General features: G+C 42.6%; 1 protein-coding gene across 1 annotated transcript in view; it reads right to left on the bottom strand.

The window, feature by feature from the left end:
* NTRK2 (neurotrophic receptor tyrosine kinase 2) overlaps window positions 1–19,376 on the bottom strand; it is a 326,056-nt gene that overhangs the window by 288,387 nt on the left and 18,293 nt on the right. The window contains exons 2-5 of the mRNA XM_063080630.1: window positions 9,393–9,467; window positions 9,206–9,277; window positions 4,698–4,766; window positions 1,870–2,024 (exon numbers count right to left, since the gene is read on the bottom strand). Coding sequence (XP_062936700.1) covers window positions 1,870–2,024; window positions 4,698–4,766; window positions 9,206–9,277; window positions 9,393–9,467 — 371 coding nt within the window. The remainder of the gene's footprint in view (window positions 1–1,869; window positions 2,025–4,697; window positions 4,767–9,205; window positions 9,278–9,392; window positions 9,468–19,376) is intronic.

Raw genomic sequence — 19,376 nt, 5'->3', positions numbered from 1 at the left:
TTTTTGTAGTAATGAAACATGAGAAATAAGGTAAATGCCCATAACTATGAAGCATTTAATACAATTGAGGTGTACAAGTATTCTACCATGAATACCATAAGATGGTTAAAAAGAATATGATAGGTCTATGACTACTGACCTGAAATGGTCATAAGCAAGAAAAAGACAGGCTTTATGTGTAATATACAAGATTAGTTTTGCAACAAAATGTGTCAATATATTTGTGCAATTATAAATAAGTAAAAAACACTTTCAAAAACTTGGAAAGAAAAATGAACAGAGAAAATTAACAGGGAAAGAACAAAACAGCTTAAGAACATAAAAGTGATAGAAAAATAAGTCTGTCAATGCACTTGGCACATTCTTTCATAATAAATGTTGCTTTCTGAAAAAGCATCATTGACATTGAAATGAATTGTGAATGTCACCATGAACATAACCATTCACTCCTGATCGATCAATCAGATCCATGCCCTCCTGACAGCGAATTCAAAATCTCACTCCCGTACGCGCACTACTCTGACTCATTTGCAGGAAACAATGGTCTATCAGTGACACACAAGGTGGGGTGCACTGGCGGAATGTTGCCAAGACAACATGGCCAAAAATTAAAATTGAAAAATAGAACTGGTTTCAGGCAAGGGCAAAGCAGACGTCTACCAAGAGGCAGTTTGTGAAACAGAGGACAACGAGATCCTCTCTCTCTCTGCCTCTCAGTGGCTGCCGAACCAGCGTGGTCACAGCAGCCTTGGAAGGCCACATGACACAACACTGTTTTCTTGTCCTTCTAGGCATTTTCTCTCACCAATGCAAATTTGTACCAGAACAGAGAATAGTTATTCTCTTATCAGCCAGGAAAAGATATATATATATATATATATATATATATATATATATATATATATTAAAGGTTTTTTTAAATGTTAGCTAGCAAATCTGAGGGAAGTTGGCAAGAGAACAAAGCCTGAGTCCCCCAGGATGAAAGGGCTATTTGTACAGAAGAATCTGTGGGAAGGGTAAGGCCCTCCAGGGTAGAAAACAAACACTATCTTTACTTTTATTACATTCTCATGAAGAGGAAGCAGCAACTATAAGAGTATTTTTCTCAAATAAAAATGGACCTCAACAATACAGCCTTCCAAAAACAAAGGATCAGATGTTTGTGGTTCATACACAGGTTCCTTGTGGACAAGAATCAGGTGTTCCATGACTTTCTGTTGTGTCACCAGCCACGAGGCTGGAAGATGAAACATTGTTTGTGAACTTGTTACCTGACTGACTAACTGCTGAAAATTTTAACAGAGGAATAACATGCATATGTGGGTATTGCAGTGGTATGTCATGGAAGGGCAGTAAAATCCTAACCAGAACACTCTGATTTTCCTTCCTTGTAACACACCAGCACTCACACATAGCTGTGACTCTGTCATACAGTGCCCTTTTAAATGCTGGAGATGAAAATGCTGAAGACAGGAGTAGGGGGCAAATAGGAGATGTAAAAACTGCTAAGAGTATGAAGTGCTGCACTCTTAGTGGATATGTTTTGAATGGATGGATGAATGGACAGAGAGATAGACAGATAAACAAATAAACATACAAACAAACACAGGAATCAACAGTACACTTTTTTCTCTATGCACTTTAAAATCATCCATTCAGAATCAATATTCTACTTGCAGAGAATATTCATCAAAGTTGCTCCCGGCTGATTTCTCCACACTGCACACAAATGCTGTCTGATTCGCTGGAGACATCAACAGCATCCTATATAAAATCTGGGTAGTGGTAATCTTCCCAGATGCTCTACCACACCAAGGCAATTAGAATAATTAATAGCAACTAGAACTCATCGATTTAAAAATAAATTACCACAATTGGGTATCTGCAGGTTTGACAGAGGAATATTCTTGCTGCTTTCATTTAGGCAGTACAAATCCTGAATTTCTGGACTGGATTTAGTCTCTTGGAGAGTTTTGATCCACATAATGTCACAGGAGCATGTAAATGGATTTCCCACCAGGATCCTACATGGAACAAAAATGAGACACAGTCAGGCTCCTTTTTAAATTTTAGCTGTACTAGGGTTTATGAAATACTACAACATTATGAATTCTTTCTAGCCAGCAACCTCTGGAAGTCATACCCACTTTTACAGTGTGGCAGCACTTATTATCCATCCATTTATCTAATATTTACGGAGTCTCTGTTATGTGCAAACACTGCTGTAGAGGCTAAAGAATGCAAAGTGACATAAGACCTTACAGAATAATGGAGGAAACAAGACAGGAACAGAAATAGCTACAACATAGGATAGAAAGGAAGGTCTCACAATGTAGGGAAACTAAGGTGCCGTAACAAGTTTATCATGGTTATTAGGAAGATCTTGAGTGAAGATCCTACAGCAAGTTTTCAGGAACGCTGACATACTTATTTCTGACCAAGCTAGAGACTCAACTGTTATCATTTAATAAGCTCAAACTTCAGTGGGGGGCAGAACAATTTCATCTCAATTTCAAATGAGGCTGTAAGTACAAAGCTAGAACTGGAGTGTGCATGCCAGGGGGCCGGCTCCCCTAGCTTTCTGCATTATGCAACCATAGCCAGTTTCTTCAATGCAAGAAAGTCAGAGCGAAAGCAAGAGAAAGAGCTGGAAGGGTGCTATAGACCCACTTCAGGCACACACACGCACACGTGCACATGCATGCGGCAAACTCAAGGCTTCTGAGAGCAAAGCAACTGAGCTCAGAGTGAGCTGCTTGGGTCCCTGTGGGAGGGTCTGCAAAGAGAAAGCCACCACCATTCAGACCTCAGCCATGCTGCCGGGCTCCTGCCGCCTGGGACGGGTGGAAGAGGAAGCAGTCAAGAGGAAAATAAAAACCACAAGGAAAAAAATCTTTAAATGCTTATTTATAATACTCAGTGGCCTATTTAAGATGAATTCCATTTATGGAAATGAGCCCTTAAATGAGGCCATTTAAAATCGTTACATAGCCTCTGCCTGGCATTAACCACAATACTTAAGATTTCCGTGAGGCCAGGACCTGGGTTTTGCAACATCATTTACTCCTGTGGTTTTCTGGTTGGGTTCTAAGAATCTCAGGAATCCCTGGAGACTTTTCCAAGAGTTTCTTTGGGGAAAATGTGGTCATAACAGACCCATTTAATTTGTGTCTGCTTGATCACCTCCAAGTATATCTCCAACACCACAAAAGGACTCAACCCACTAATCCAGATGTTTCCTGGAGTTCTGAGTACGTGAAAAACTACAGAGTCTTTCTAAAAAGAAAGTACAATTAAGTCAGCAGAAGGGATGAAGAAGCAAAGGGATGTTTCAGTGATAACACAGAGATGCTCACACGACCTCACAGCACTGGCAGACAGCGGCTCCTTCCTCCAGCTCACTGTGCAAACCTTTTACAATTGTCACTACAGCACATCACACTTGCTTGTATCGTTTCTACCTCTCCCTCTGGATCACAGAATCCTAGAACACAGAAACTTTTCACCTGATATCCAATGGCCTAGTGCCATGCCGGTTTGACTTGTAACAGGTACACAATTAACATTTGCTGAATGAATTGAGGGAATGTGCTGCAGGGAGAATATTGAGATGTGAATTTGAAATCAAAACTCTGATTTTTAATCCATCAAAAATATTTTATGCAGCAATGCCCAAAATTTTTACAGAGTCCCTTAGTCTATTTAATAAATCTACTACTTTTTTGTGCCTATTTCTGTGTTGGAAACACTAGTGCTTCAACTCCCTGAATTTAGTTTATTCCAAACAATTGCCAGTTGCCGAGACTTTCACCATGTAAACCCCCACTATTGCCTGTTATCTTGCTGTCTCTCCTTTACTGGCATCTTCCAATCTGCACCGCCTCCTTGTGAATATGAATGGACCTTCCTAGAAAGACCCTGCAGTTCAGGCAACATACAGTGTAAGCAAAAGCCACTGCCTAGAATTCAGAGGGCTTGTCCTTCTGGGCCCACCTCTGCTGCTCAAAGGTCCTGCTTTAGAGTTCTTTTGGGTCTGTCACCCTTAGCAATGGCAATGGCTCATATTGCTTCATGGTGACAAAAGGAAGAACTGAGCACGCTTGGAAATGCTGGCTGTTAGTCATCAACACATTTCAATATTTGTCCTATCGTTTTACAGCTGAGGAAAACAGGACATAAGGATAAACACTGAATGCGGTGGCAGACCTAGAGGAAAATCTCAGAAACATGGGGCAGGGAGGACTCTGTCCTTCACTGTTCCCTCTCCCCAGGCCGGCACCCAGGGTGATGCATGACAGCTGGGGGATTGCCCCGTGCCATTTCCTCCTGGAATGGGTTTGCTTTACTTTAGGGCTTGAATCAACAGAAATCAACATAGATGCTGTAAGATACGTAGCCACTTTAACACAAAGCCCCCCTTTTTTTTCTCTTTTTCCCTCTATTAGATAATAAATTAAGTAAAGACCACATTTAAACTAATCATAAATGATATTTTACTATTGTCATTTCTATTTTCTAAGTTACTAAATCATGTTTTCATGAGGAACTAAAAGAACAAGAGTCCCAAACTTGAGAAATCAGTTTTTAAGAATTTCAATATAAAATTAGATCTGCAACACACTCACTTAAAAAAAAAATACGTAATTACCCTTTCCTTTGAAAACTTCCCCCAAATGCCACACAAAATCATTACTTACAGCTCAGACAAGTCGAGGTGACGGAAGTGTTTTCTAGACAAACTCGTCAGTTTATTTCGGGTAAAATTGCTGAAGGGAATCAAAAAACATTAAGTGTGAATTTACAATGTTACATTTTAGAAACAAAGTATTCATATAGAGATTTTGTTTTCAAAATGTGACTTTATTTGACCATTGTGCATGCCTTACTTAGATCCAGCCACCTCTTTCTTTCATCTGGGGTGACAGCTCAGATACTCCTGTCGTCCTTCCCACAGTTCTTGCTTAGGGGAGGGGGAGGCATATTTTTCATGCTGTCTATTTTTAATCTTTTTTTACCCCAAAATGTATTTTTCATATGCTGATTCAGAGCCAAGTTACATGCCTCATAGAGATCCTGATCTTTGGAACAATTAATAGGAGGATATGTAAAGTAAAATAAAACTTAAAAAACTATAAACTCAGTAGAGAAAAAAGATGCTTTAAAACTAAACAGCATCATGAATATTTTGAAGTTATGAGGCACACAAAACTCTGAATATTAACTGAATTTAATGTGTCTTTATAGGAAAAAACATTTATGGATTGATAAACTTTGCTGAGATTATTTTCACATGGCCTCAATAACTAGATAATTTCAAGATGAGAACAACAAAAAATCATATAACAAGGAATCCGTCAGATTTTATCTTGAACTGTTCTAGCAATATACCATCTTAAAATCTGAACTAACCAGACAATGAAAAGATGGCATATTTGTGATTTTAAAAACAGTAATGAATTTACTGGCATGTTCCAAATATGCAGTTTCATTCAATGGATGGGAGTTTCCAATGACTACAGCCATGAGACTTTGGGGTGGGAAACTCAGAGCCATAATCCTGGCTGCTGACTTGATTTGTGCATTTGATTACTGTTTGAATTTATTTAAAGAGTGTCCAATGCTTGGGCCTCAAGACATGTGTTTAGTAATTAACACAGACGAAAACAAACATCAACTTTCATGAAAACAGCCAGGACCTCGACAAGCCAGAGGAAGCCAATAAGCCTTTCAGGGTATGTTTCCTGCTCAGGAAAGCAAGTGAGGAGTCGAAGAAAAGCTGAGATCTGGGAGCTGCAGTAGACCTGGACCCTCACTTGGGGCTACTGTGCAGGACAGCCCAGTGAAAACATCAGTTGAAGTACGTCGCTGTGCCTGACCAGTCGTCTCCAGTGAGGGGTTAAAACCCAGAGGCTAATGCATGCGCTGAGGCAAGGCCACTGATAAATCTCAGGCATCTCATAAGTCAAGAGCGTGTGTCCACTGCCAGCTTAAGTCTACAGGAGATGTCCACTCATCCACACCCCTCCCTGCACAGGGCCCCTCCGTCCTTCCCTGCCTGCAGCTCCTCTCTTCACACTGAGAGCAAAGTGCCCACCCACATGAGAAAACAATCCACTAGGAAGCTGCAAAATGTGCCCACACTAATCTTTTTTTCCGGAATGTGAATTAAGAATAGGTTTCATTGGAGTATAATACTTTGAAAAGTCAGTCTGCCTGCAGTCTGCAAGACACAAAAGTTTTCATCTTCATCAGAAATCCCCATCCTTCTGAGACAAAACAAAACAAACAAACAAAAAGCCCTGCTCTTCCTCCCCAAGAAAAAGGAGGAGCGGGGAGGCAGAGGAAGAGGATGCCTGTGAAGGTGCTGCCTGCGGCGCCCCAGCCCGGGCCTGGGAGCAGCTGCCTCTGTGGGGTCGTCTGCAGCACGGCACAGAGCAGGGCGAGGGGCCAAGGCACAGGACGAGGGCTAGGAACCATACTTGTTACAGCAGCCAAAAGCCAGAAAGGAGGAAGAGGGGAGGGAAAAAATCCAACAATCCTCTTACTGTTTGATTACAGAACTCTGCAAAGGAGCTAATTAGCACCTCTGCAAAGCCTCTGGAAAACACAAAGACTGGCTTTTCTCACAGACCCTGGATTCTTAGGGGCTGGGCAGGAATTAAAGGCACCAAGAATTAAGCTCAGTGACCAGTGACCGGGGCTCTGGACAGTAACAGTGCAACGTTGATGTGAACAGGAGAAGAGGGGGAGGAGGAGTGAAAGGGGAAAGAGAGGGTCCATCTGAAGTTCCCTAAAACCTGGAATAAAATAGACTGAACTTGTATAATTTTTACATTGTTGGGGAAACTCGGAGAGATAATCAGTCTGTGCCGGGGCAGAGAGAGACAGCTTTTCATACACATTTCCTTATTAGCTCCCTTGCACACACCCCACTGTGCTGATATTTGACATGAGTGCAATTGACACGTGAGCTATCAGCAAAGAACAAGGTGGTCCCCAGAATCCTCAATCAGAAGCAGAGGTTGGGACCAAGATCTGGAAAGGCAGACACCTGACTTCAGTCCCTCCTTCCTCCCTGCCATTCTCAAAAGCAAACAACTTAATTAATTTCATATTTTGGCGATTAAGAGCCTCATTCACCGTGTGAATAGATGAAGCTTACTGACATTTGAGGACTTCCTCAGACCTGCCTGAATACTTGTAACTTCACTCTGTTTTACCATTTGACAATGGCTACAAATATCAATAGAGCTTTTGCAGTTTGATCTATGATTGGCTTCCTGATTGTTGCCTCTTAAGGAAACCATATAGGATATGCATGTCTCTTTAGTTGTCAGTTTCCAAATGATACATCTTTGGGAGGGAAGAACAGATATGTGGCTTTGTAGAAGCTAGTATTACACAGAGAATGCCCTTAGAATTATTCTACCATATATCAGCATGAAAAAAACACAGAGGGTGGCTTTTGTATTCATATAAATAGCATGCAACAAGGAAAATATAAGAAGTTCAGTAAAGTAATAAATAAGTCTATTAAAACTACAATTAACCATAGCCCACTGTAACAAATCACGACATTAAAAGTGATGTGATAAAACAGCCAGTAAAATGTGGTTGTTGAGTAATTTGGGTCTAAGGTCAGCTGTAATGAAAATACCAGAACTTAACCATTGAGGTCATTAATTACATTTAAGTGACTGCATTAGAGCATTTTGTCTTTCTCTTCTATCCAACTTCTCTCTTGTTTATGCTATCAAGGCCTACGCAGACATCAGATTTGTACAGGCAAACTGACTGCAGAGAGGATGCCAAAAACCATTTCAATGAAATGTGTTAATAAAGTTCCCTGGAGTTTTATCACATTTTTGCAGAATGTTATATCTTAAATCTACAGACTTTATTTTTAAAGTGACTTCATCTCTAATGCTACCTATAAAATATGAAGCCATGATACAGCTTTATGAAGTTAATGTTTTCCAAAATATCAACAAATCTCCATAGAGTATCCAGGCAATCTGCTCTAAGAGAATGATTTCTTTTCTAACTGGCACGCAAATCAGTGGGGGAACTGTCCTCCCCAGGAAAAGAAAGAGGACAAATGTTACCAGAAGGGTTGATTCTCTAATTATAGGGATGGCACAGATTTTATTCCCTGTTCTCTCATTGTGAGAACATGGAGAGGACTGAGCTCTGGGGCCTCCCTTCTACACTTACAATCTGCAGACCTGGGCAAGCTCTAGACCTTCCTCAGTCTGATTTTATCTATAAAATGAGAGAGAAAAAAAAAAAAACGCTTCCCTACCACTTGTCAGAAACATATCAAGTAAAAATATGCAGTGAGAGTCCTATAGAAAAACTGTAGGTGATGAGACCCATCGGGTATCCTTGCAGAGAACTTGGTACGTGAGAACAGGGCCAATAACACAGGCTGCCATCCTCCAGCAGAAGCTCCCGAGAGCTCAGGCAGGGGACACCAGTCTGAGCTGAGGGGCACACATATGTTCCTCACTTGCGTGCGCGTCTGTTTCATGAATGAACCTCTCAGGAAGGCCACACTTTTTTGACTTTAACACCGACATCTAGAGCATTTAGCAGCAAACAACCCAATAGCTCCCGTTTTTCATGTTTCCATTAGACTTCAGTCGACAAAGCACCAACACGACTTTGGGGGAAACATTTCCTATTGTGAGTTAATAATTGTCTAAACCTTCGGCATGCCCCATGATTGATTTTCCTCCACTTTGGGAAAATGAAGGTTCAAAAGAGGACCTTGAGGGAGGGGGGGGCGTGCAGGGGAGCATTAGTAATTTTTAGTTCCCCTAAAAAGGCCAAAGCCAAGTCAGCTTCTTTCAACTCCACTAGTTTGATGTCTTCCAGGGAACATGTCATGATTCCAAGGAAAAGAATCAAGGACTCTGTACAAGGACATAGTTTTCACATCAGACTCCTTGCTGCTGGCCTATTGCTCTGTCCAAGATGGAAATGGTCCAGAAATTCATGAAAGGGAATAAACAGGCTGTTCTAAGTACCCCTCTGAAGCTATTCAGAAATGAAACAAAATCAAAGCTAATGTTTCTAAGCTATTATCACAGCTATACCAACTTTATAAAAGGAGGTTTAGAGTTGGAAAAGAAGGAAAATAAACAGAGGGGAAAATACTGAAAAAATCGGGTCCTGGGAAGCAAAAAAATCAACCTCTACTTACATGTGCCGCAGGTTGCTGTTTTTCAGAAATGCTTTATAAGCCACAAATTTTAATCCGGAATCCACAATTGTCCTATGAAAACATATAATTACACGCATATTAGAACCAACCAATGAATGCCCACCTGACCACAGTAGAGAACAGAACAAAATTTCTGAGACAGTGGACACAAGTCCTGAGTACTCACAGGTTTTTCAGTCCCACATAAGCTTCAACGTCATCTTCGTTGATGATTTCTAACCTTTTCTGATTTGCAATGAAACTGCAACAAAGCAGAGAGTGGATGCCGGTGACTCGGAGTGTTGGCAGTGACATGAGAGAATGGGTGACGTCCATCCAACCTCACCAGGTGTCCGAGGTGATGGCCCCGCACCCACCCTAGCCCCAACTTTTTTTTAATACAGCAAAGGGAGCATAACTGAGAAGAAACTGTGACTGATCCAGGTTTCATTTCTTTTCCTCTCCCTTGACCACTCTTTCACCCTAACAATTTCAGGTTTTCTTCCCTTTCAGGGTTATCACCAGTGTAGAGAGGTAAGAATGCCTTGGAAATGTATCTTCTATTTCTCAAAGGTGTTTCGCCTTTATTGTCACAGCCACAGGGATGCTGGTGTCATCATTACGCAAGATCAGTCACATCTAGGCTCACATTGCATAAAGAGAAGTCACTTTTACCTCCTAAAACACCGAATGCATTCCCAACCTTCCTCTCCGCTTCCCTCCCTTGACGAACCCCATCTCATAAACCCCACATGGCCCTAGTGCATTGTCTGGAGGAACCCACCTTTCCCCCTCCAGCCCTCCAAGCCCTCACGTACAGGAGTGGACCAATGACTCTGGATAGACAGAGAACTCCATCCCATAGGCCATGATGATTGGCTTAGAGATGCGCATGTGGCCTCAATTAGACCAATGAGAATCTTCCCTACGATTAAACAAATGAATGCTGGCGGGGAGAGAGAGTCTCTCTGTCTCTGGGGTCATAACTGAAGAGTGACACAGGCCTGGAGCTTCCACAGGGAAATTTCCCAACTCAAGGAAAGAGACTGTCCAAGAATGAAGTCAGCACCCAGAAGGAAAGAGAGCTAAAGAAATATAAAGAGAGACAGAACTCTGAAAATACCATATGAGCCTTTGGATCCAGCAATCTCTGAGGCTAGATGTCATTAGCCTAAGTTAATCTGGGTTTCTGTCACTTGCAATCAGTAAAGTCTCTGGTAATACAAGCACATGGCTATTAAAACTACCATCATGGAATTTCCTGTACTCTACCTTGTACCACAGTTATTTAAGCACCTGTCTATTCACTGTTCTTAGACCACAACCTCTTTGAAGATAGTTAGATCTGTTTTATAATTCTTAATAAGCACCACAGCACTTAGCTCAGTACCTTGCACATGGCAGGTACTCAAAGCATGGAAAAATGGACGGATGGATGGAGGGAGGGATGGATGGAGGGAGGGATGGATGGAGGGAGGGAGGGATGGATGGAGGGAGGGATGGATGGATGGGCGGACGGACAACACTTGTAGTTATGAAGGCACTGCAGAACTTATGCAAGGATGAATTTTCCATTTTCTTTTTGAAAAAATTTAAGATATGTAACATATTCGAGTTAAGACACTGAAAACACATGTGTAGCTCCGCTGTTAACAACATGACTTCTACGCAGGGAAGGGAGGAAAATGATAAGAAGACGCAGTGAAAGTTTCAGCTCTTCTTTTCAGAAAACAAATTTTAAAAATAAAAATAGGCAAATTCTGAGGGGAACAAAATTATACCAAAGAGAAATCATTTTAAAAGGACACAAACGCTGTCTCCTGTTACAAAAGAAAGCAGCCTCCAAGACAGAAGGGCACCTTCCTCTGGAAGATCGTGGCTCTGCCTGATACCCAGGGCCTGGCATTCAACAGATGTGCACGAAGGGTTCGTCCGCTTCTCTGCTCCCACCACACACAGAAGGAAACATTTTAAGACTTGAACCAAATGCTCGATTTTCACCAATCAAGCTTCTATGAAAGGTTTCAAAATGATCACACTTTAGCTCCTTTGTGCCAAGATTTTCATTCCACTATCATTTTCAGAAAAGACCACAGTGACCTCACCCTTTAAACTGTCTCACAATAAGAACATACTCCAGAGAGCCCTAAATTTTAATGCCCTTTTCAAGCAACTGGCAGCAAAAAGGGTAGATAATGTGGGCAAGGTTTCCTTTGGAACCACAATCAGGACTTCAGCATGAGCCTGTCCACTCCTTCAAGCTGGGCTGGCACGTGCTAGTCCTCATTCCGAAATCACCTGAGAGTTCTCAGAGTTCTTCTCTCTTTACCTAGACCACCACTGTGACCTCCATGCTTACGACAAGTGCCTGACACTCGGTACTTAATCAACATCTGTGGCACAAAGCATTTATCTTTAAGTTTTTCTTTAGTTATGTAGGCCCTTCATTTTTATTTAATTTTTCATCAAATATCTAATTTATAAATTCCCCTACTGTATTCAATAAAATACAAAGAGCTAACAAATAAAAATGGAAGGCACAGAGGAAAGAAATGCAAGGGTAGAGGCATCAGCAGAGCTGGGCATGAAGTTAAAAAATGCATGTACTTGTTAGCAAAGAGCTTAATTCTAAGCTTCCCAGTTACGGATGCTACTATGGTTTGAATGTGTCCCCCGGATTTCATATGTTGGAAATGTAATCCCCAAATTCATATGCTCATTGAAGGTGAAGCTATCGGGAGGTAATCAGGATGAGATATGGTCATCAGGGTGGGGCCTCCCTGATGGGACTGGTGGCTTTGGAAGAAGAAAAGAGAGCTGGGCTGGCACACACAGGCTCTTGCCCTCTCACCACGCAATGCCCTCTGCCACATTATGACGCAGCATGAAGGCCCTCACCAGATGCCAGTGCCATCTCTTGGACTTCCCAGCCTCCAGAACCGTAAGAAATAAATTTCTTTTCTTTGTAAATTACCCAGAATATGGTATTCTGTTATAGCAACAGAAAACAGACTAAGACAGATGCCCAAGAAAAGAAGGGGATGTGGGTACATTTGGTCTGTGGTGCATTCACAGTATTCACGAGATGAACATAAGCCAGCCTTTGAGCAAAGCACAACTGTGCTTAGATCTAAGACCAGACAGCAGATTTTGCTGAAAACCATTAAACGCACCACATAAAATTATGAAAAACGGTCACTAGAGAATACTCTTCCACTGCAGAGGCAGGAATGCTCTGGATAAATAAAAACATTTTTCTCCTGGTTGGAATGGAGACACCCACAGAAGAGCTGGATTGAAAGGTCAGCAAGTGCTCCTCCAGTCAGAGTCCAAGAATTTCCCCTCAGAAGTTACCATCTGTAGACATGTCCACAATATAGTTGCCCCTGACATCTACCCCCTAAGAAACTCTCCCTAGAAACCACTGAGTTAGGAGCCAAAGGAAGCCAGAAGAGTTGATCACAAGCAATTCAGAGGGGAGAACTCAGTGGCCATAGAGCATATGAAAAGCTGCTCATCTCACAAGGCATCTGAAATGCAAATTAGAACAATGACATACCATTCCTCTCCCTCTAGATTGACAAAATTTTTCAAGTCTGACAATATAAAGCATTCCTAAGGAAATGTCTCCTCCATCATTGGAGGGATGTAAATTGGTACAACCACTGAAGAGCACTTTGCAAGTATCCTGGAAAATGATAATGCGTACCCTTCGTGGCCCAGCAACTCCCCTTCCAGTGGTCACCCACGAGAAATGCTCACACACGGACACGAGGAGACAGAAGAATATCCGCTGTCATGTGGTCAGTAAAATATCAAAATATTCATCGCAAGAAAGCCAAAAATGGGAAGCAACCCAAGTGTTTATCCATAAAAACACATAAATTTTTTTAAAACGGTGTGTTAAATACATAAATTAGGTTGAACCAGATCTGCATATTTGAGCAGAAAGAGACTCCCATGGAAAGTGAGAAAGTAGCCAAAAGTGCTTACTGACATATACACATAAAGCAACTTATGTGGACTTGTAAAAATACACGGAAAACAATGCCTCACTGTGTTCATAGTCAAGTATACGTGTAAAGTATAAAAAGCCACTTGCAACAAAGGTAACGAGTCTGGAATGAAGAAATTTGAACTGTTTAATGATTTATTTTATTAAATCACTAAACTACTTTTTTAATTAAAAGAGAAAAATACTCGCAACAAAAAAGACAAAAGCGGTAAAGCATCAGTTCTGAATATAAGCGCATGAAGTTATTCTGTCGTACTTTCTTGAATTTTTGCAATTTATGAAGAAAGAATGGGAGGAAGGGTGAGTGGAGAGAGAAAGAGAGAGAAAGAAAGAGGGAGGGAGGGAGGGAGAGAAGAGAGGACAAGAGAGAGAGACAGACGGCCACGCAGGGGCTGTAATTGTGAGGAAGCTGGACCTCAGGGCTTCACAGTGACTCGGTGCGACTCGGTGCGACTCGGTGCACAAACACAGCTGAGCACAAGCTCTTGGGTCCTTGTAGCACCCAAATGGTAAAGGTTCTAACAGTCCCGCTCCTACGTTCCCCAGAGCCTGCGGGCAGAGACAGCAGACAGGGGCGCGCTGCACTGCACTGCACTGCACTGCACTGCACTGCCCGAGCGGGTGGCCTCCACGTGCTTTCGGGCTCTTTCCTGCTCTCCCACCTCACTGCCACTGATCCGAAAAGCAGCTGCTGCAGCGACCAGGGCAGGGTCAGGAGGGAGAGAGGAAGAGCCAGGACAGGCCACGCAGCAGGCTTTCCCCAGAAAGCCACCCGCCATCGCTCTGTCAAAGTGCTGGGAAACGGTGGGCCCTTTATGGAGCTCAACGAAACACATCTCCAGAAAGGGCTTCATTCCCCAGTGAAGCAGTGGGAAGGCCCAGTGTTCTGGCACAGGCCTGTGTCACAAGCTTTCTCTCCATGACAACTTCTAACTCCTCTGACCCTAATGCACTATTCTGGAAAGCTCAGGCCCCAGGAGTTTTAAGGCACAAGCCGTCCTCTTCCAGAGCACACATGCCAGCACCTGCCTCATAGGGACCTTGCAGGGCTCGTCACAGAAAACTAAGCTTCTCCCCCTCTAACCTGGAGACGACGCCTTCGTTCTCTGTTAGGAGAGTCCGCAGCCTTTAAGTAGTGACCAAGGGACTTGGTGGATCTAAATTTCTAAATTTGGCCCCTTAAGAGTTTCTGTCACTCGCCTCGTTGGCCCTCCCGTTCATCATCAGCCAGGCAGAAACCATCGCTGGCCTTCAGCCATCCTGTTTTTCCCAGAATACGCCTTCCTCCTTTCTCGAGTCCAAATGTAGGACCCTTGCTAAGATCTCATATTATGAAGGCTGTTTTTGCTGTTGTTTTTCACGTTACTGCTCCCCAAGACCGCTGTCTACTGCCCTAAAAGTTGGATCCCATATGCCAGGGGTTTCTCAATGCATTCACCCAAATCTATCCAGGGACCCTACAAGACCTGAAATACTGCGTGAGTGAAGTATAAGCAACACCAAAAAAATACTTTTCCTATCAGAACATTTTTAGTCCATCAGTTGGCAAGCATTTTTTAGCATTTATTGCATTTCTTAACTTTGTGATTAAGAATCAGAGGGAAGGGAAGTACCCCTTGCACCCCAAATTTTATTTTTCTGTTAACCTATCTGATTCCCTAAGTGAACTGCCAACTCCTCAAGTGCAGGACGCTTCCTCCTCTCACACATCTCCCTTTCCCAGCATGAGCTGATGCTCACAGAACGTCTGCTGACTTGAGGCACTCAAACAGGAACACGGATCCGCCACTCAGAGTCTTTATAATCCCACTAGAAAAACCAGACACAGACACATGCGCATGAAAGATGCACTGTAATAGTATATGAAGGTTGCAGTCATACAACATAACTTCATTTATCCTCTGAAACACAAGGAAACAAAGTAAAGACAGTAACAGAGGGGGACAGAGAGCCAATTTTGAAAGCAAAACTTGTCGGTCCAATCTAAAAGTGACCTTAGACTACAAGTGTACAGCATATTCAAACCAACTCCTTATTTTTTTTTTTATGATAAAAACTAATTGCCCTGGGCAGGCAACCATGTATTTGCCATGGAACCTCTCAGTCTCGGGAATGTGAGACTAGAAATGGCCTCCAAGAATCATTTCGAGCCACTGCTGATCTCGATGGACGTGATGTGCTCAGGGGAGACAGTGCTCATTGCCACAGGATTTGATGAGCCAGACAGAGAAGGCTCCAAGCAGAGGCACAAACACCTGTCCTGTGAGGGCACCGTGGAAGGGACTACAAAATATGATTGGAAAAATCATATTTTCTATGACCAGAAAGTCGGCAGATAAAGAATTGGAACATAAGAAAAGTGTGTTCTATTTGTCATCTTGTTTTGCATTGTCACAAAAGCTTCTCCAGTCTCAACTTGACATCCACGACCTTTACTAAGACATTTTCCTTAGGCTAAAGAATTTTCTCTTCTTAGACTTAACAGAAATCTTATAGGTGGCTTTTTGGAAAAGAAGAGAAAAGAGGTAATTTTACAAAAAACTCACAGGAATATTTTTGAATTACAGGTTCTGGGAAAGGGTCCTCATCACACTTTTAAACATTTCACATTTGCTTTAACAACCTATCAAATAATTCTCTAGGTAATCTTCCCAAGCAACAAAGAGTGGTTTCTAATGCATCTTTTCTTCACGTACGCCAGCTTAACAGCGGGATTACTCAAAAGTAAAATTTCTTTTTAGCTTAGACTTTATTATTGTAACTGTACTTTAGCAATACATCAAAATGAAATGGAAACAGCAGGGACCCTTCAAGATGGAATCACTTCCCGCTGCCCCAGCCAACCCCCGTCCCTACCACTAGATAGATAGATAGACAGACGGACAGATAGATAGACGAATGATGGATAACTTGATATAAGTAAACAGAACTCAAACGACACGCGTCATTGTGATATGCCCTCGGCTCACAGCCATGGGCTGAGGCATTTCAACCTGACAGAACTCCCTCTGCCATATTTCTTTCATAATGACTATAGTAATCCTTATTTTTAAAATTGCCCTTGGGGACAGATATGCTATCTGAATCATCATATGATATATCTATGTATTGAAGCAGCACACTGTGCCCCATAAATATGTACAATTCAATTTTAAGTAAAATTAAACATTTTTTAAAAATTAAATATTGCCCTTGGTCCCTGGGTCCACAGTTAGGCAGCTTCAATCGAAAGCCAGTACAAGAGCAGGTGCAGGTGGTGCTGCGATGGGCCAAAGCAGTGGTAAGATCAGAATCACTCCATCTACAGCTTCTTTCTTGAGGGTACACCACCCCCCGTGATGACATGAATGTAAAGACACCAAATATGCATTCACAGAACCTGAATCCGAACAGCCTACTAGTGCACGCTGCTCAGTATCAGCACTCCGGCCTCTTTCTGGCCGTGAGCTTAAAAGTAGCACCAATAATTTATGGGGTGCCAACTGTGTGCCAGGCACGAGGCGATCCAGGGATTGTCTCGTAGCACAAAAAAGCTACCAGGAGAGTGCTACAATTGTTTCCATTTTCCAGAAGGGGAAACTGAGGCCCAGTCATGACAATCCACTTCCCCAAAGTCACACAGCTGCCCAAACAGGATTCGGATTTACCTGCCTCTGTGTGAGTTCGCAACCATTGTACCATACTGTCAGGACCACGGACTTGTAAATCCAGCACCTTTGGTAAGGAATAATTTCTAGAATTTCTACATAATAGACCTTGAAAAATAATCATGGCCTAAAAACAACAGCCAATGAAAAAGACTGAGGACACTTTATAGAATGATCTCCGGCATGTATTATAACTACACAGAGCTACAATAGGAGACAAACAAGAAATCCTTAGATTCTTACACAATGCCAAGCTCGGAGAACTGCAGCTTCGTAGAACAGCCCAAATGCCCTGGGAATTTAAGAATCCAAGGGCCCGGAAAATAATAAGTGGTGTCGTGAGAGGGATAAACATTCCACACTAGCTTCACCTCTCACTAGGTCCAGGACCTGGGGCAAGTCTCTGTGGCCTCAGGTTCCTTGCCTATAAAATGCAGTATCAGTAACTGCCTCTTGGGGTTGTCGGGAAAATTAAAAAACTGGTCCACATATGTAGATCTCAGTTAATGCTAGTTATTATTTTAAATGAGTGGAAGACCAGGTTCAAGGCCTGGCATGGTTACTAACTAGCTGGTGAACTTCATCTCACAGGCCCCTATGCTCACATCTGTAGAAGAGGAAATTTGTACTTGATAATGTCTCAGTTCTCTTCAGTACACAAACTGTTTTTAAAATCCCTCAAAATATCATAAATAAACAATTATACTTTGGATTTCTCTCTGAGTGTCTATATATAGCATTTTTCTTATCCATTTTTACCAACAAGGTGACTTCCACTAAGAAACACTACAATTTATGATGAGAAAAATTAATTATGAGAAAGAAAATCTTAATGTTTGCTTCCTACTTAAAACTCATGATCTCCATTAGGAAAATATAAGTTTAATTTGACTTATCAGCATAACCTCCCAGGCAGGTTTAAGATTGGACCTGAGCCTGCAAATAATGTGCCAGCTAAATCTTATAAACTGATTGACCAGAAGTCCCAGCGAGCAGCATGTGGTCCAGATCTGGTCAACACAAGCGCTTTATTTTTTAAAAAAATTTATTAGTCACTAACATTTTAATGTTGGAAGATTTCACATTTTAAAAATCCAAAATTCCATATTCTTGAAAGCACAGAAGGTCCACCAAACTGAACACGCCACTCCTCCTGGCACCGTTGGGAGCTCAGCGGTGCTGCACCCGGAGGGTTGGAGCACATCTCCAGCTGGTCCCCTCCCGACCAACCTCAGCTTTTTCACTGGCCCTGGGATGATCTGATGACACTTGATTTCACTCTTGCTTGTAATTACCTCTGAGACTTCAATGCTTCAACTAATCTCTGACATTGATAGGACACACAGAGAGATCTCTAAAACAAGCCTCATCAAATAAAATGACACAGAAACTACACTACAACGCCTCACTTTAAAAAAAGTTACTTCTACCTGTTTCAAGACCTTATAAACTTCCTCTGTGGTTAAAAATGAACTAGAACTGACACAGACATAGCTGTGTATGACTGGATACTTGGTACAGGGCTAAATACAGTCCCCAGGAGGAGCAAGATGTGGGTTTTTCTCTGACAACATTTTTTTCCTTCCAAATAATTTCCTTAATATTATTGTATATTTCACATTAGGTCTCAGATCTTTTGGAAGGTCACAGTAACCCAGTGGGAAGCAAGCAACAAACCAGTTACCGTGACATACTTATACCGTGTTAGACCATGAAGAGCTCCAGGACGGAAATGGTCCTGATGTTAAACTACTGTCAAGAAAATGGCTTACGCTTCCGTTTAAGCCACAGTTTTCATTAGGGGCAGGTGTACTCCAACATCGGACAATACGAGCCCCCTGGAAACTGCAGCCAGCAGCTCACTCGGGGACCTGGGTGCACTCTGCAGCTAGCTGGCCCTGGCAGGCCCACCTGGAGGCCGCTGCTCTCGGGGCTGGGGGCCATCTGATCACACCTGCTCCTGAATCTTCCAGGCCAAGACAATCCCTGCTGCTCTGTGGGGAGGAGCTCTGGGGTCTTAACCAAGCATTTGTCCAAGTTCTTGGGTTAGCATGGATCTGCCTGCTGGTACCTATGCAGCTCATGTTCATTTGCAGATGGGGTGGCTTCCACCTGGAAAAGCACACAGGCCAGGCTGCCCGGTCTTTGTAGGGCCATGTCATCCGCTGCCATCCGCCTGACTGTTTCCAAAGACGGTGGACCTGGCCCTAACACTTTCCAGACTCCGGTAAGAGAGGACAACCTCAACTCATCTGCAGTCCCGCATCTATCAAAGCCCAGCACAGTACAAGGCACGTGGGGATGGCAGTCTAAGGTCCTGAGCTGTACCGGTGTTATAATCACAGCACTGGGACAGTCAGTCCCCTGGTCACTTTAACCTCTGTGCGGGACTGATGTCTTGTCACCTCCCCACACTTTCACTGGCTTTCTCAGGAAGAAGAAAATGAAATCTACTTCTGTATTTCTCAGAAGATCTGTGCATGACATCACTCATTGTCCCTGAAAAAGA

Source organism: Cynocephalus volans, chromosome 16 (assembly GCF_027409185.1).
Source record: "Cynocephalus volans isolate mCynVol1 chromosome 16, mCynVol1.pri, whole genome shotgun sequence".
Classification (NCBI taxonomy): Eukaryota; Metazoa; Chordata; class Mammalia; order Dermoptera; family Cynocephalidae; genus Cynocephalus; species Cynocephalus volans.
The sequence above is the reverse complement of the archived record's forward strand: the minus strand, read 5'-3'. Positions and strand labels throughout refer to the sequence as shown.